The 19,104-nt window shown below is 37.6% G+C and overlaps 1 protein-coding gene across 1 annotated transcript in view; it reads right to left on the bottom strand.

Moving 5' to 3' along the window:
• Positions 1–19,104, bottom strand: part of PRKN (parkin RBR E3 ubiquitin protein ligase) — a 712,407-nt gene that overhangs the window by 258,622 nt on the left and 434,681 nt on the right. The window contains exon 7 of the mRNA XM_071740466.1: positions 8,486–8,622. Coding sequence (XP_071596567.1) covers positions 8,486–8,622 — 137 coding nt within the window. The remainder of the gene's footprint in view (positions 1–8,485; positions 8,623–19,104) is intronic.

Here is a 19,104-nt window from a genome sequence, read left to right as displayed (position 1 = left end):
CAAAGCTGAAAAGGCAGAGGTTCTCAACACCTTCTTCAACTCTGTCTTTAGTAGTGCTCTTAGGTGCCAGGACACAGGAACAAAATTTCAGGCTGATGCAGACACTGACCTGCCTTCAATGAAGGAAGAGTATTAACTGGTGTATCAACTATTACAGGAGAGTGACCTGTACAAGTTGATGGGTCCAGATGCCATCCACCCTTGGGTGCTGAGAGAGCTGGTTGAGGTTGGATTATGCAGCTGCTCTCCATAATCTTTGAGAAGTCATGGAGATCTGTAGACATCCCTAAAGATTGGAGGAATGATAACATCACCCCCATCTTTATGAAGGGTTCCAAGGAGGAGCCCAGCAATTGTAAACCAACTTCACTTTGTAAAACCTCGCTTCAGTCCCTGGGCAAGTCATGGAGCAAATCCTCCTGGGGACTATCACAAGTAAACCAAAACACATGACTGGGAAAAATTAACATGGATTTATCAGGGGTAAATTAAGCTTGACAAACCTAATTGCCTTCTACGACAAAGTAACCTGCTGAGTTGATGCAGGATGAGCAGTGGACACTGTCTACCTGGACTTTTCCAAGGCTTTTGATATGGTACCCCACAGCCTCCTCCTGAAGAAACTGACTTGTCATGGCCTTGACCAGTGATTTGAGTGATGGGTGGGGAACTGGCTGACAGAACATACCCAGAGGATGATAGTAAGCAGTTCCTCCTCCAACTGGCAATGGGTCACAAGTGAAGTCCCCCAGATGATGATATTGAGGCTGATGATGTTTAACAGCTTCACAAGCAACCTAGATGTTGGGATCAAGAGCTCTTGGATGAAGTTTGCTGATGACACCAAGATGAGTGGAGAGGTTGACACCCCAGAAGGGAGAGCCACCCTCCAGGATGACTTAGACAGACTGGAGAAGTGGGCTAGCAGGAACTTTATTAAGTTCAATGTGGACAAGTATAAAGTCTTGCACCTGGGGACACATAACCCAGGAGTGCAGTTCAGACTGGGATCCACTTGGCTAGAGAGCAGCCTTGTGGAAAGGGACCTGGGGGTCTTGGTGAAAAACAGCCTCAACATGAGCAAGCAGTGCACTGCAGCAGCAAAGAAAGCCAACAGGATGCTGGGCTGCATCAACAAGGGCATCACCAGCAGAGATAAAGAAGTCATCATCACACTCTACTTGGCACTTGTCAGACCACACCTGTATTCAGTTTTGGTCCCTGTTCTACAAAAATGATGCAGACAGGCAGGAGAGAGTCCAGAGAAGAGCCACAAGGATGATCAGAGGATTGGAGCATCTGCCATACAAGTAGAGGCTGAGAAAACTAGGTCTGTTCAGCCTTGAGAGGAGAAAGTTTAGGGGAGCCGTTATTACAATGTTCCAGTACTTAAAGGGCAGCTACAAAGAAGATGGAGACTGTATTTACAAGGAGTTACAGGGTCAAGACAGTAGGCAATGGGCACAAGTTGCTCCTGGGAAGATTCTCATTGAACACAACAGGAAATTTTTTCTCTATGAGCACAGTCAGACACTGGAACGGTCTCTCAGGGGAAGTGGTAGGTTCCCCCTCTTTATAAAATTTTAAGGCTCAGCTCAACAGGGTGCTGAGACATATCATATAAACTCTAATATTAGAAGGGCTGGACAAGATGATCCTTGAGGTCCCTTGCAACCTGACATTCTATGAGTCTATGATTTTGTCAGCAATGCTCTCTCCTACAAGGTGCTGCACAGAGATGGGCTGCTTGTCCAATGCACATACAGTCTTACACAAAAAAAAAATAAAAAAAAAAAATTCATCTTAGTATACTAACCAAGAGCTTGTAGAAAGTCAAAAGAAGGGAAATCAGAGCAATCTACCTTTAAAACACTGTAAGAGTGAAAAAGAAGCAACATGCTTATGGGAAAAGCACTGTAATGACACTGATTGCATTTGGGTTCCAACACAAACTCACATTGATCTATGTCATTTGTTGCTTATGCTTGTTATCCCATACCTACTTCAATGATAAGCCCAAAGAAGCAGTCATTGCCTCTTACTAAGAAATAGATAAAACAACTAAGTCAAGGGACTATTTAAAGGATACCATACAGTGAAAAATAAAATTGCTGTAGGGGTATGAACATGAAGAAATGAAAATAATTCCCAGTAAATACTTATTCTGGTCATTATACACAGTCAGACTAATTGGCTGAACAACCAAATAATTCTTATGTTGAGAAATGATCTAAGGTTCACTGTTCATCATACCAATGTACATGTACAGTAGCTGGTATAATCTGCTTTTTATACAGAACTTTCTGAAAATGACAGGAAGAAAAGGGTTTCTTTCACTGTACTACCCTTCACCACTGCAGCTCTTGCATCCCCTCTGCAGAGGGATTAACCAGCATCCCCCTGGGGACAATGACAATAAGCTGCCTAATGGGAATGCACCTCTCCCTAGACTAGATACCAGGGTTCAGCCATGGAAAATTCATGACAGAAAGATTCCAAAGGATGCTCAGATATCCCTTTAAGAACATGAATAGACAACATGGTCTCATCTGCATTTTTTCCCTGTCATGGAAAATGGTGGAATAAGAGCATTGCAACTAGAACTGTCACCATAAATGCTCTGAAAACTGTAAAAGCTTGTTTATTAACTCCCAAGAGTAGAAAAAAACTCTCCTAAGATGTACAATTTATAAAAAAAAAAAAGCAAAAAAGATTTCTCCAGCCTCCTTCGCCTGCTTCTGTATGCTCAGCTATTTCATACTAACAAGAAACTACAAAAAGTTCATAGCTGTCAAGATTTTAACACCATCTAAATATTAAACTTAAGAAACACTTTAAAGTAAACTTCCCAAAGCTGTAAATGTGTCAGCTTTCAATCCCCTTTATTTTATACCACTAATAATACACTTCCATTTCCTTAATTTTCAGATTTGCTATGTTACTTCAAGTTTTTAAGCAGGATTACTGGAGAACACCAGGAAAATCTTACTTCTTGTACCAACAAGTTCAGTCTTCCATTTTAACCCCTACTAAACTAGGCCAGATTCCTCATTACATTCTTGAGAAGGCTCTGTTCATAGAGCCTTCTATGACCTTCACTTTTAAACCCCATACACACACACACACACACACCTTTCTAAACTTAATAGAGATTTTGTCTGTACAGAAAAGATTCAAACACACTATTTGGAGTGATCAAATCAAACACCATTTTCTTCCATCCTTTTACTTGCAAACTTCACTTAGGACAGCTACGTAGTCTCCCCCTTTCTTTTTGTTTACGATAATTTTGAAAGATGAATCAGAGATTTAACAGTGTTTTGACACCCTCTATAGTTATAAGCATACTATTATTATAGAAATAGCATTCAGTGGGGATAAAAAATTTAATCTTAACACATATGCCTCTTTAATCATTCCCCAGAAGCTTCTTTTCAATGGAACGTGGCTCTTAAGGCATCCTATTATATTTTAAAGCTTTAGTACTTTTTATTATCAGTTCCATACACAAACTGATGGTAATTTCACTTGTTTGCTTATATATGTGTGGTAAAACCAGATTACTTCCAGACACAATGATGTTTTACAGTCATCAGGAGAACTGTGTCTTTTATCCGGATTCCTTTTAAATACATTATTCATATGATTTATCATAAGAAATAGAGTGATGCAAAGACTTTTTTTGCAAAGTGCCTACAGCATTGTAAAAACTTGTCTTTCCTTGGCCTCACCAACTTTTCCTCTACCTAAGAGCCATGGAAATTTATTTTACCCTGGGGACTAATACCCATAATCCTGTAATGCTATTAAAAAAAAAAAAAGAAACAGTGATCATAAAAACAGTATGTGTTTAAATGAGGTAATACATTGCATATTTGTATACCATTCTGGCTTTGAGGTAATGCTATGAGATTCCTTGCCCTGCACAGTAACTAAATAACCATAAATGATCTTTCATGCATATGCAAATCTGTCCCTCTAAGCACCTTATTAATTATTTCAAAGATACTTGGAGGTCACCACTCATGGAAATTTCTATGCATGAAGCCTCATTAATACAAGACACCATACAGAGAGATAGGATAGATTTTTGTTACCATTTAACAAGGGCAGAGAGAGTATAATCTGTAATGTTTACTTTTTCATTTAAATAACCAATGAAATCTAGCCAGCTCCTATCTGTAAGTCCTTGCCAAGAGCTGATACAGTGGGTTTGAATCGTGGGGCTGCTGCCACACTACTCTGAACACAAGCTAATCCTATCCCTGCACCAGTCGCTGTGCTCAGAGATCTCGTCCTCAACACTGGCTGCTCTCAGCTGGAGAAGTGCTGCCCGGCACTAGATTAGCAGCTAAGCACTAAGGAATTAATGTTGTTCTCCCCCAAATCACAGCAATGACACATTTAGTGTTGGAACAAAGTGAAAATAAGGCATTTCCAAGGTGCTACATCATAGCTCATCAGCTGAGATGAGAGCTGTCTCATCTCTGAACGTGTATTATAATCTTCTTAATTAGGCCACGTAATAAAAATCAAAGAAAAGCAAGGATACAACCACACAAAGTACTTTAATGCAATGACAAAATGCATCTTTCAGTATATCTGTGCCAGGAAGCAAGAAATTAAACCTACTTGAGAAAAACTGTTTATCTGAAATCCCTAGATCCTTTCCAGCTCAATTTTTCATACACATGTGATAACGCTGATTTCGTCTGTCACAGTGACCCTTTGCTGTAGCAGCTGCTGTTTATTTTTATGCTGTTGTGTGTGCAGTGCTTTCACCTCTAGATTGATCCAAGAAAAGATATAAAAAACTTGCTATGTCGGTACATTCCCTTGATAAAAATCAGTGAGTCAAATGTTAATGGAAACTGCAGGCTTTGTTCACTATGCTATCTTTATTTTTGAAAAACACTAGAATTAACAGCACTAATTGGAAGTGCAAACAATTTAAATAGGCTTAATTACAAAACCAAACCACCTTGTATAGTTCTAGGGCAATGTATGCACATATGCCTTGAAGAAATGGGATAGTTTTTAAGTAAATCCACTCTTACAGGAAAATGGAAAAGTCTATTTTTACAAAGTCTGAAGTGAGAACATCACTATTTTCTATTCAAGTCACCATAAATACTACTTCAGCATTAGTCTGTGATGCTTAAAAATCTTTGTATGAATATAGACTTAAATGATATGTCTGTGCATTCTGTTCAACCTTCCCTAACATAGATCTCATTACAGTAAACACAGCTTTGTTTTGCATTCTTTTTAGAAGCAGACTCAAATCAACATCAAAATTTTCAATAAAGCTCACATCTAATATTTTTTCTTTGAATCATCCTCTGTTAGAGACAACTTGTATTAGACCAGGATTGTCAAGAATAAGGAAAAAAAGCTTTCTTGGCATGTCTCATAGTATTCCCTCCTCTCAGGGAGAATTAATTTTAGGCTTCACTGAGGTAATTAGAGAAATTAGTGTCAAATAGTGCTTTATTGTTCTCACATGTAAGTACAGATTGCAAATTGCAGTTACAAAAATGAAGATTGTGAACTTTAAATTGTAAAAATGAAATCTTGTACTATTCAGTATAGTGGAGTGCCATAGTAAGTGAAAAAGCAAATCACATGATTTGCCTTTAATGTTTCCTCACTGAACCTGAACTCATTACTGATGAATGTTGGATCCATAGGTATGAAGTTGGCTAAAATCCTTTGTAGCTGAACAGTAAGAAAGGATTGGCAAGTCAGGTATTCCTTTTCTTCACAGGTGTGACACAACTAAGCCTCATGACTTTCTCAAAGGACAAAAAATAGTCACCAGTTTCTAAGTCCAAATTAATATCCTATTTCTAGAAACAACCACATTTTTAGCACACCAGAAAGTCAGGTTCAGTTAGATACACAAATGATTCACTGAAGTTAAAATAGCACTGATTAGATTCTTTATCCTGCAAAGCAGTCTGACAGATAATGCTTACAAATGCTTTTATTGATACAGAACTGCCAACACAACAAACAGGAGGTGGCAATCAATTTCAGGTTTAGATGCAATATTACTTAAAACCACTGAATGTTTAGAGATTGTGATTGAGAACCTCTCCAACACAAAACATGCCAATGCAGTATAATGTCATATAGTTAGAGATAATGAGGCTGGCTCTGAGCAAGCAGGTATGGCTACACAGCACCATTCTCCACTGTGCAGAGATCCTAGCACAGGTCCTAAAGTACTATTTGGCTAGCCATAGAATGACAGAATGGTTTGGGTTGGAAAGGACCCTAAAGATCATCTAGTTCCAACCCTCCTGCATGAGCAGGGACACCTGTCACTAGACCAGGTTGCTCAAAGCCCCATCCAACCTGGCCTTGACCACATCCAGGGAGAGGGCAGCCACAGCTTCCCTGGCACCCAACCTGCTGCAGTGTCTCACTAACCTTGAAGTGAAGAATTTCTTCCTAATGTCTAACCTAAATCTACCCTCTTCCAGTTTAAAGTCGTTACCCCTTGTCCTATCATTTCATGCCTGTACAGAAAGTCCCTACCCAGCTGCAACTGCACACTACCAGCTTATGTTGAGTTTTTCATCAGCTTCAAGATTAGCACTATTTTAGTGTTTCCATATTTAGCTATTATAACACATGAAGTATAACAACAGTTGAGACTAGACTGACAGCAATAGCTGCTATTCCATTCCCACAGCTGAACTCTATCTCACTTGAACAGTGTAAGCACAGTCATTCTTTGTGCCTCCTTTACAGTATCTCTTTCTTGAGCCAAGCCTATTCCTTTCTCATCTCTCAAAGACTGAAACCACTGATCATTTCTTGCATTTTCTTCTCATCCCATCCCCACTCAGTTCACATCAGAAGAGAAAGAGACTGGCTTGCTACTGCCATGCAGGGGCAAAAGCTGCAAATTTCTCCTCTCCATTAAAAAAGGGAACACTAAAACTTCTGAACAACTACAGTAGCAAAACACATGGAAAAATCCTAATACAAGTTTTGTGCAGCACAAATACAGTTTTTGTGCAGTGGGCTCACAGACAGAAAAGATAGAAGAGCCATTAGTTTAACATAACAGCCTGAACTGGAGGGAGCTCCGTGACACTAGGCACAGCTGCAAGGAGGTTCACAAGAGAAGAGAAAAATGAGTTGCCTGCTGCACCACTGGGATAACTAATTACCCTAAGGAGCTAACAGGAGAACACAGAAGAGAACTGATAAATGAGGGGAAAAAAGGATGGATTCATCTCAAGTAGCTGACTAATTTGTGTGGGATCAGAAAATGGATTAACTTTTGGAGAAGCAAAGAAGGAGGATTAGAGTATGGATTGACCACACAGTACTACAGTAATGTCAAGGCCAAGGAAAGAGCACTGGGTATAAAGTTCCTGTTAGGTTCCTAATGACAAGGTTTCTTACACAACATGAAGAGGTGTTTTGTGCAATATGACATTGTTTAAATGCAGTAACAGAGCAAACTGTTGGGGAGGATGTACAATGAGACTAGTAGAGATAGCACATAAACTGAAATTTTAGTGAAAAATGAACTGATGACCATCGCTAGATTGCTTCTGAATCAATTGAAAATAAATAATTTTAAATGGTTCTTATTACTTTATTTTAAATATCCTCAAAGTATGTTCTCACATTAAGTAAATGCTACTCTCCTAAGAAATTTGGTCGAGTTTTCTCCCATTTAGTGATTTGAAAATTGTTAGTCATTCACGTAACCAGACAAACGCATCTTTTATGCAGCTTCTAATATGCTTGCAAGTAATTCTCATGCCACTACACAGACCTTGTGACAAAAACATATACACATATGCAATTTTAGCAACAGGAAAAATAAATTCTAATATATTTTTGATAATTTTGCAGTCCATGTGCCAGTGTAATTGAATCAGTTCTCAAAACACATATTCCAGATTCAGCTTAAGCCTTTGTTTAGTTAAGTCGCCCTTTGCTACACAGGTAAAACAGATAATCTGCCATCTTCTCAGCATGATCCACATTTCATTCAATGGGGTGACAATTAGTAGCAAAAACTTCATCAACAGGAAGGCTATTTGAAATTCCTGTTGCAATCCTTTTTTATTAGTCCTTGAAAACAGGTCAAGAATGTTAACAATTTACTTTGAAAGTGGAAATGTGGAGGCCAAGCCATTTTTTTTTATCAGTGTAATGCTATCGTCTGTTAGCACTTAATTATTATAAAAAACTCATGTGAAGAAAGTATGCATTAGCATACTTTCAAAGAAAGTTCTTCCAAAGAAGTGCACTTTGGAAACCAATTAGTTCTCCAGTTCACAAACTCAGCAACAACAACTTCAACATTCAAATATTGTCTCCATGAAACGGAACATATCCTATGAAAACAGCCTAATTCCACAGATATACTCAAAACTAACAGATAATTTTAAAAAATCTTACCCTAAAATCAAAACTACATAACTTTTTAAAAAGAAAACCAGTTATCACATACCTACACAAGGGAGGGAATATCCAAGCTCTGGGTCATGGATGAACTGACGGTCATTCAGCATGGTCACACAGTACAAATGGAAACAGTCCAGGCAAATGACATGGCGATGCATGCACTGGAATACAAGCACGGGACTCCTGTTAAAAAAAAAAAAACAACAAAATAGGGAAAATTATGAACAAGGACTGGACCAAACTCCACAAAAAACTTTGTTTTCAAAACTTCTAATTTTACAATTTTTTCTCATTACGTACATAGAACAAACTAACAAAAAAAATAATTTAGCCTGACGTATTGCAGCACTTTTAAAAAAAAAAGGTTTCTAACATAAATCAGGTGTGCAGAAAAGGAAATCAGTTTTTACTACAAGCTGAAACTCTACTGAAAACTGGAACCTAAAGAAATAAAAGTATTTTATTAACAGAAATCCTTTGTATGAGGTAAAACAACAAACAGTGTATGTAGACTTAAACAGAAATGTGACCGTGCAGAAAAGCTAAACAGGACTCTGTGAAGACTACTTTGTGCCTTCAGCCCCTCAAGGCAGCCATTGGAACTCTTCATAGAGGGCATTCCCTTAGTAATTATTACCAAAATAATCCATCTTCTGGACAGATGTTTAGGATTTAATTTGGGAACAGGATACACAATCTTCAATACAATATATAAATACCTATCCACATGCCAAGTGAGAAATTCCCACTCCAGTCCATATACGTGGTAGAGACCGGAGCTAATCAACCTCCAGCTATCTGATCAGAGCAAGCTGAACCACCCACTTGGCTGCATTGTCTGTGTAGACTAAAACTCCATGGAACATGACAGGAGCTCAGACACCTGCCACACATCCAGACAAGCACATGGAAACAAGCAAATATGGATATTCCAAGCTTGACAGGATACTGCTTGTGGAGGTGTGGTGAGGAAATGCCTGGAGTGAGGATGAACAATTTTACTCCACAACATTCACAACTTCTGTGGGCAATCTGTTCCAGTTTCTCATCACTCTTATGGTGAACAATTGCTCCCTAATATGTAATCTAAATTTACCTCTTTCAGTTTGAAACCATTCCCCCTTGGCCTATCTCTACATGCCTTTGTAAAATGTCCTTTTTAAAAATATTCCTTGTAAAAAGTACTGGGAGGTGGCTATAACCTCGGAGCCTTCTCTTCTCCAGGCTGAACATCCCAAACTCTCTCAACCTATCTTCAAAGGAGAGGTGCTCCAACCCTCTGACCCTCATGGCCCTCCTCTGGACTCACTCCAAGAGCTCTATGTTGTTCTTAGGTTGGGGGCTCAAGAACTGGATAGAGTACTCCAGGTGGGCTCTCATGAGAGGGGAGGAGAGGGGGAGAATCACCTCCCTTGACCTGCTGGCCACGCTTCCTTTGATGATTGTGACCCTTCTGATAAAACTATGTGCTCTGTGTTACAAAATGCTGTTTACTCCTCTCCTTGAGGAGCATGTCCAGCCTAAAGCCTCTGGGCAAACACAGGTAGAAACAGGTTAAATGTTAAATCCTTTTATTAACTAGGAAGCAAGAGAATTATTTTTGAAAATAAAAGGATGAATTCTTACATATTCACCGTACAGGTATTAAAATACAACATCAATACAGCAGGACTTGTGATAAAAATCATTAGTTTGCAATATTCCTATAGCTTCTATAAATCCTGCTATATGATGCTTTGAAAACTCACTGAAAAGATAAATCACCAAGTCCTCAATGTGGGAATACAGCTGCAAAATGTAACCAATAATGATTTTAGATACTGTATATAAACATTTAACCTTCCATTAAAATATACTTTAGAGTTGGACACAGTATAGAACTCATGGCAGTGTGTTGGTATCTCTTAAAATATAATCTCTGTGTTTTAAGGATTTTGTTGAATAAAGCAGCTTAAAAATGGAATTAAATAAAACCTCCCCATTAGTAATCCTTATTAGTTGCCCACTTGCTGCTCTGAATGTAACAAACAATAATTTAAAAAAGACAGCTGTAAGGCAAAATGAGAACCTGATCTGTATCATTTAAACTCTGGAGGGTCACAAAATCATTATAGAGAGTTGGAGGAGTGGTTACCTTGTCCCTGCAGTGTAAAAATGCCCATGGATCACTAGTCAAATGTAACCTTAAGAAAAACACCCCAGAGTTCTTCCTGAAATGCAGTTATAATAAAATTTGTCTATAGCTTTAATGGATATCTCTCTTTTAGGGTTAATTGCTCATTTTTATTGCTTCAGTATCTGAGTATCTTTGTAGTTTCATGGGAATCTACCTGGATCTAAATTCACACTTCTTTGACCTTCATTTCAAAGACAAAATATATTTTATTCCGCGAGAGAAAACCATAAAAAGCTGAGTATTGTAAAAAACAGGCTAGAAATTAATATAATGATATTAACATTTCCACCTAAGCTTGTATGAAACCAAGAGTAGCAGCACCTCATTATGCAGATGAACTGTTAGTATCAGTTACCAGTGTAAATTATTTTCTGATAATCAATTTCAGTTCCTCCTGAATTACGACTGTTTGAAATCAAACTATATTCTTCAGAAGGGGCATAGCCATATATGTACATATTTAAAAGGCATCTTTTTCTCATTTGGCATTTGAACAGTCGCTGCATTCCAACATTTGTAGTTTTGTATCAAAAGAAAGCACTTCTAGTTTAAAAGATATATAAAAGTTTTCTTCCTGAGATCAGTAAAGACAAAGATGTAGAGATTACGTCTGTAACGCCCAGATAAGGATAGCAAATATTCATTTAGGATAAACCCAATAGTTATTTATAGAAGCCTTGCCCGAACCAAAACCCATTTATTTTGGAAAGTAGTATTATAAAAATAAAAAAAATTGCCATATAATGTTACAAGGGCCCTTGCCCCATCTAACATAACAGTCTAGAAATGTAAATCTGATGCATATTTTAGAAGGTATTTCATAGGTTCCATTTATATAATGCGTGTGGCTGAATTAGAGGCTTCATGAGAATAATATATAAGAAAAATGTTTCTCACAGCAAGGGATAAATTGGTCTTTTTTGTTCAGCAATTAGGTATGTAACCACTTTTAAAAATTGAAAATCCAACATTACAATGCATCACAGAAATGCCATAATGTCACTTGCTCCTGTGCTCCGATTCCTTTTCATTAGAATTTTATCAGCGTGCATTTACTTAAATGAAAAAGAAAGGAGAACCTAAATATTTCTGCCTGACGTTATTACTGTCAGATACCTGTGGGGCACAACACCAGCACGGCTGGAAGCGCTCTCTGGTCTGTGCTCTCTTTCCTCCTTCTCAGAACTGAGCATCAAGACAGATACTTCACAGACAAATGACAACAGTATCCTGACTAAATAAAGATATGAAGACTTGATCTTGTTTAGACAGGAAGTCCACTGGGAAATAAATTGTTCTGGTATATCCCAAAATGTCGTGACAATTGCCAATGCGCTGAGTTACGCCAATGGCTATAAATGTGAGGGGCTACTCAGCATAAGGAATTGTTTGCAGAGCTAACAGTGGATTAACTGATTTATCTTTCACTGCCTACTGAAGACAAATGTGGGGGAATTCGTCCCTTGCTTGGTCTTCATCCTTCATATTTTGAAAAAAAGCTTGACTGAGTAAAGGTTCAACAGAACGCCAAATATATCAGTCCATTATTTTTTAGAAAATGTGAGTAGCCACAGTATGAAGCAGTTTTGAGCAAGGAATATATCTAAGCCTGTAGAAATCTGTGAAAAACATGTTGGACAAATCTGTGAAACCCCTTGAGGTCATTTCTAGGTGACAGTTTGATTTTTCTCACCTCAATCTCAAAATCTTAACCAAATAATAAAAAAAAACCTTAGCAGATGTCTGTAAGGCTGCCTTGCTGGGATTACAGTCAGTGAAGCAAAAATAGTCATTTGGGATTCATTTCTGTGCAGTAAATAAATATGAATGCACACAACTATACCAAAGCCTTTAACCCCACCTATGAGTGCTGTATATATCATAACACACTTCTGCATTTCCAGTACATCTTTCTATGCTGGCATTCCTCCTGTACTTGAAAAAGCTTTCTGTTCGAGTACCATGAAATAATTCCAGTTATAAATGGATCTCTATGCCATTACAAAATGTTGGCCTATAGGTCAAATCACAAACCATTGTTAAAGATGAACCACTGAATAAAATGTGGAAATTAAAAAAAAATTACAGAAAATATGCACTTTGTTGACACAGACACTACAGGCACTCTCCTACTTTATAAACAATCAAAGTAATTAAACAGAAATACTGTCCTTGAGCACCACTCAATCAGTTTGGGCTCTAACCTTGTAGCAGAACAAAATTACAATGTCTAAGTAAGTCAAATTATTCATCCATCACATGGCTTCCTCATAGAAATGTATGTAGGAGGAATATAGTCTTTTAATTCACACTACGCTGGTTCCACATCTGGTTTTCCTCGTTATTGCATACAGTACAGTCATATTTAAAACTACTTAAAGAATTGCCTGTTAGTGATACTTTAAAGTACATGGTTTTTTTACCATGAAAATACTTCCAAGTACTTCTGGTTAGAGTAAATCATTATTTCTATCTAATCATCTATCTATTATCTATCTAATCTATTTCTAATAAAATTCTATTAGAAAGATACTACTATTTATATAAAATATAAATATAGAAAATATTTACTACATTGATTTCTATTTTGGAACCAGGGCAGTTTGAAGGAAAGTACAGCAAGAAATCCTGCCTTTTAACAGCCAGTATACTATTATTATAAATAAACAATATAAAACAGTGACCTAGCAATTGCAGACTACCTGTAAGTAACAATGCAGGCCCCTAAATATTTAGACAAGCAAAGGCACTGATATCTCACTGATATTACTTTGTAGTAAAGAACATGTAGTAAAGTCATGGACTTTAGGAACATCCAAAAATTAGATTCCTTCTTTCCCCTTCATCTCCTAAAGGATGGGAAAAAAAATCTTTACTCAGATTGTGACAATTAAGAATTCCAGCATATATAAAAACGGCATTCTCAGAAAACACACATAAAATTCACTAAAACAACAAGAAAAAAACACGAGTTTGTGTCTTTGATCACTTGCCACACAAAAACATCAAAGGTCATAAAGTAAAGGTTATGAACAGCATGAGACTTCACTGTGCAGCTGAAATTTTCTGGCTGTGTTTCTGGGTAGCAATGTATTCTGACCCACAGCTGTTAAGTTAAAGGGGCATCGGCAAGTGAAATCTGACCTACTTTCTTCTCTATTATGTTACATGTTTTCCTCTAAAATGTGTTTTCATGTTTCTTATTTCTATTGGAAAGCAGCATCAAGAGGCCAGAACCCAGGAACAGCCTGACAGTTATAAACCAGAATGTAAGGGGTAAGAACAGGCACACTTAAAATTAGTGCACAATGGCAAGAGTTTCTTTCAGCAGTTCCTGTTATCTCTGTTGTTAACGTTTTCATCGTGCTGTGGAAGTGACACACAGTATTGCCTGTGAAATCTGTGATCACTGTGGCAGGCAACATCATCTGCCTTTTGAGGAGACAGGCAAGGGAATTCTATGTTATGTGTATTGTTATCTTGATTTTAGTATCCATCACTAAAGATGTGCTATGTCTGCTTGCTCATACATGCTTTGTTCAGACACAATCACCCTTGGCACTAACAGCTGAATGTTATGATAGTAAGGAATGGACAGTGATTAGGCTGAAGAAGAAACTTTTCCCATAATCAGAATAGCCATCTACAAGCTCCTCTGCACAGTAAATAAATATAATGATAAATTAGTCAGACTTTGAAAGGACATCAGTAGAACCGGCTCCTTTTCCTTCAGCTTTTATAACTTCATTAATGGTCCACTGGAGAGAAAAGGAAAATAGCTTGATAATGGAAGCAAAAGATGACAGCCACAAATAAAGTATAAACTGCCCTAACCCAATATCTGATGCCAGCTGACAGCGGGAATAGGAGAACAACCAAGAGTACTGTGTAAGTGTGCAATGTCTTTCCTTTTCATGTAGCATACAGGGCTTTGCATGGATGTGGTTCTTCAGAGCTTGGGGATCCTTGGATATTGAAGTGCCCTGTTCCTCCCAGCAATCCCCTGGGAGCCCAAGGGCTGTCCTGGTATCAGGCTGACCATGAGTTTTTTACACATGTATGTAACTGTGCTCATTAGCATAGGACCAGAACCATCAGGAGGAACACAGCAGAAATGGCAGAGCAGTGTCCTTTGTAGCTTGGTGAGCACCAGCTTACTGTGAGCTGATTCCTTCACACTGACTCTTTTGCATGCAATGACCTCTTAAAGTCTATGTGACTTATACCCTCTGCTTTTGCCACAGAAGGGTGGCAAATGCTTCTTTCACCCTTCCCTGGGTTTAAGCAGGCTCACACCAGACTTTCCTCTCACTCAAGGCAGTATCCAGCCCTAAGCAGAACAGTCAAGAATGCACACTGCAGGCAGTCCACACCTGCCATATGCTCCATTTTGCACAAAAAGCCTCCTCTTCACAGGATCCTAACTTTCTGACTTCTACAGACTAAACTCTTATAGTCAGAATCAGCCTAGTTTGCTTCTCAGAAAAAAATGAGGTAAATAAAAAAAATCACTGAGGTAACGAAGGTGGAAGAATGATGGGATACTACAATAGCAGAAGGAAGGGCTAACTCCTTGTACACAGGCAGCACCACGCAATCCTTCAGTAATGAGAGAGGAATAAATAAGAAAGTCAAAGTATCTTTGTGCCCTAGTAGCCTCTTAATCCTCTGACTTGGTGCTGAGAATCCCATTGATTTCAGACCTTATTTATTCTTATTCCCCACATCTATATAATAGTAAAATTAACACTGTCAGTAAATGTTCTTATGCCACTGGAATGTAACTGTCTATGCTCTTAAGTTGTTGGGATGAGCCCTGGCATGGTTTTAGGTTTCCCAAATTGCCAAGCCCCATAGAGTTCCGGGGCATCGTCCAGTGGTTGTCCCATGTTCCATGGAAGTCCATGTGTTGTTTGCAAAAGAACAGCAATCTGCACATGGTGACTCTTCTTTAAAAACTAAGAGTTTAACAGTATGGATTTCACAACATATAGATGGCAGAAGATATTTATTTGGACACCCCTCGCTTAATAGAAAGCTTACTTCATTATTCTCTGCTTTCCTATTTTTAGACCCACACATCCATTACCAAACAAAAACTTTTGAGATAGCCCGTGGAAATTACGCTGCCTGTAACTACAACACATCTTTCCAACATGAAAGAGAAAGATAGAATCATGATCTCTTTTTGCTTTCTTAGGGATGCTGAAATCCCTAGAAAGACACAGGAGGAAAAGAACGTTGGATATCATCTTAAGGGATGCTGTTGCATTTTCCTCTTATTCCCTGGGACTACAGGAGGGATCAGGACTGTTTGTTTCCCCTGTATAAATTTCAGTTATTCCCTTCTAGCTAGCTTTGAAGATACATTCTGGTGCATGAAATTTAAGACTGTGTCTCTTAACAGGTATGGAAGAAAAGAAAACTGGAAAACACGGTAGGCTAGAAAAATGGGAAGGGGGAGAAGAAAGATGAAAAACGGAGCAGGAGTTAGAAGTGATATATTACATGCATTTGCTCCCAAAGAATTATCTTTCACCACCTTAACATTATATTTCACTCTTTTTCTCATCCTTCTTTTCAAATATGAATATTCAATTTCTATGTTCATCCAAACAATAACTTGAGGGTGCTTCCCATTAAATGAGTCTTTAGTCTCTACCAAAGATACGATTCTTATCTTCTAAACAAACGCACCCTCAAGTTATTGTTACAATAAAGAGATTTCTTTATAGAGAGCCACTTTTTTTCAACTTGTCACTTTCATTATAATTTACAGATAATATTTTTCCTTCCTCAAGGCAAATACCTTAGCATAAACGTCAAGGTGCAGTTATCTGAGAACACTATCTACATCAGCACCTCCACTCAGCCTTGGGCTAGCAAGTCTCATTGAATGCATTATGACTTAGTAGATTTTAAGTGTACAAAGCAGTTAATTCCCATTAAAAGTCTGAAGAAAATACTTTGGAATACCCACCAGAAAACTGTAGTAGAAGGAAGAATGGTTTTTGTATAATTTTTCGATACTGCTTACAGTCACTATCATTAGATACTCCTGTTGAGATTTTTTTTTTTTTCTGATCTTGGTATGATCCTTGTCACAAGAATGAGTGTAGCATTTAAATGTCTGACATGCACCTAGCTCTACGTTTCTTCATTTGCCTTCTTTGTTTTTTTCCTGCATATCAACTTCAGTTACACAGAAGAGTAACAGGACTCAGCTTTCCAAAGAGAAAAAAAGGAAAAACAACCACAAAAATTAAATACTAAAAACAAGGCAAATTATTATAAAATTTAAAAAGTATCAATTCTGAATTCATAATCAGGCCAATAAAAGAAAAAAATAAATATTTATGGAGACAAAACTCAACTCAAAAGAGGATTCTGGAAGTTCAAATAATTTTATGTGCTTCTTTCCTGTTTAATTTCAGCATAGATTTCCATTATTTTTGTACTGCCTAGAGAGGCTGACTGTTCCTCTTTCTGCTTGTTCTTTCAAGGAACTATAGTATATATTAGGACTCAGGTAAGCTATTGCTCTTCATACAGGAGTACCTGGGAAAAATCTCCCATTTGTCCATATGACCCAATCATCTGTGTAACGCTTAGGAAGACTGACACACATCCAGATATAACTTTGTTCATTCCTACAGGACCATTCAGTTCCAGATCTTGATAGTACACTGATGAAGTACAGGGAAAGACAATAACAAATAGACACATGTAAGGTTCATCCCTCTTCTGAATTCACTCAATAGTGTGGGAATGGAAGCAAGGGAATCCTCAATATCACTTCAGAAAAGCATCTCTGATAATCCCGTGGAAGCTGCTTGTGATGGAATGACTGCTGAAAGAAGACATATTCCAAGAAAAAAAAAAAAAAAAAAAAAAAAAAAGGTGGTGTCCATTCTTCAAGCAGATCAGGTTTTTAGTTAATGAAATAGTGATATACTTCTCATATAAATGTCACAAAACTTATACGAAGCCACTAACTGGAAAAAGAACGTACGTGAAACACAGGTATTGCTGGATACTGGTACTTCATATTTGCCCATCTGTTCCCTGTACTGATTGAGTAGTTTACTTCCCATCTCACACTTAGCTAGTTATGTGGACTGACACATGGGGAGGGAAAAGAGTATGGATTTTTGATCCTGCTTCCTCCTTGTCCTCACTGAGCATCTGCTCAAAGACAAAGAGGCAGCAAGCAAGAGCTGCAACTTTCTTGGAAGGGATATAACAGCTATAATTGTCAGCACTAATTAATAATTTTGACTTCTCATATTTATCTAAAGCTTCCACAGAACACAGAGATAATTTCCACAGAGACTACAGATACTCACTCTCCCTGTGTTTATTGAAGTAACCCAGCCCTGGGGAAAAAGACAGGTTATAGGCAGAAACTTGGTATGTATCCCAATAATCTCAGAGCAAAAATAAGACAAGTACATTCAGCAGACATTTACTAAGGTAAGATTAGCTCTGCCTTCAATTTTCTTTTGACAGCTCCCTCACACCATACTTACTGCATATGAGCTAAGGTCCGGATTGCAGTCTAGTTAACAGGAGAAAGTGTAGAGTAAAAAGAACAAGCAAACAGAATGGAAAATAAGCAAACCAAAATTTTATCGTAACCAATCAAACTCATTTAACATGTGAAATAATATCCCTGAATTTTCTTGTAGTCATCATGGATAACATCATTACTTAGTTTCATGATCTGCCAATATTTGTTCATAGGCTGATCAAACCATAAACTATATAAAGAAATCTTTCATTACAAATGGTGGTTTTCTTCCATTACAATGGCAAAGAGAGTGTATTTTTACGGGGGGTCCTAAGAGCTGACACAGCCCCTAAAAATGTGTAAACCACAAAATGTGCCCAAGGAATACATTCAGACTCAGTGCCAAAAGCCTTCCTACTCCATCTTTTGTTCAGGAAACAAAGAGTTACCTTGTTTCTTCAAACATACTGACAAAACAAATGAAGAAGTGGGCATCACTTAATTACAAATGTAGGGGAAAAAAAAATCACAAAATTTCCCAAACTAAATATTTCTGAAGATCTTGCATTTTCTCTGTTTCAAATTATAGAACAGAGCACGTTACCTTATTTAAAATAGTATTTACCAAGGATCATTGGAAATTAGATGATTCATCTATCCCTGCCTTTTGCTTGTAAAAGAAATGTTCAAAATATTGTATGTATTCTAGAAAGTTGAAACACTATATATGAAACTGTACTCCTAGCTAAATTTTTCACCCTTAAGGTTTACTTTTAAATTTTCATTATTTTATAATTGTTTTTTGTTGTTTGTTTTATTTTGTTTTTTAAATAGTGTTTTTTAAAAGAGATAGGGCATGCACCTACTTTATTCCAGAAACCCAAACAACTCAGGACACAGGGGATATGCTTTGATTGGATTTTCTTTTTCAATTTAGAAGCTATGTAGAAGCAACCTCTGGTACTAAGACTATGTACAG

Source organism: Heliangelus exortis, chromosome 3 (assembly GCF_036169615.1).
Source record: "Heliangelus exortis chromosome 3, bHelExo1.hap1, whole genome shotgun sequence".
Classification (NCBI taxonomy): domain Eukaryota; kingdom Metazoa; phylum Chordata; class Aves; order Apodiformes; family Trochilidae; genus Heliangelus; species Heliangelus exortis.
The sequence above is the reverse complement of the archived record's forward strand: the minus strand, read 5'-3'. Positions and strand labels throughout refer to the sequence as shown.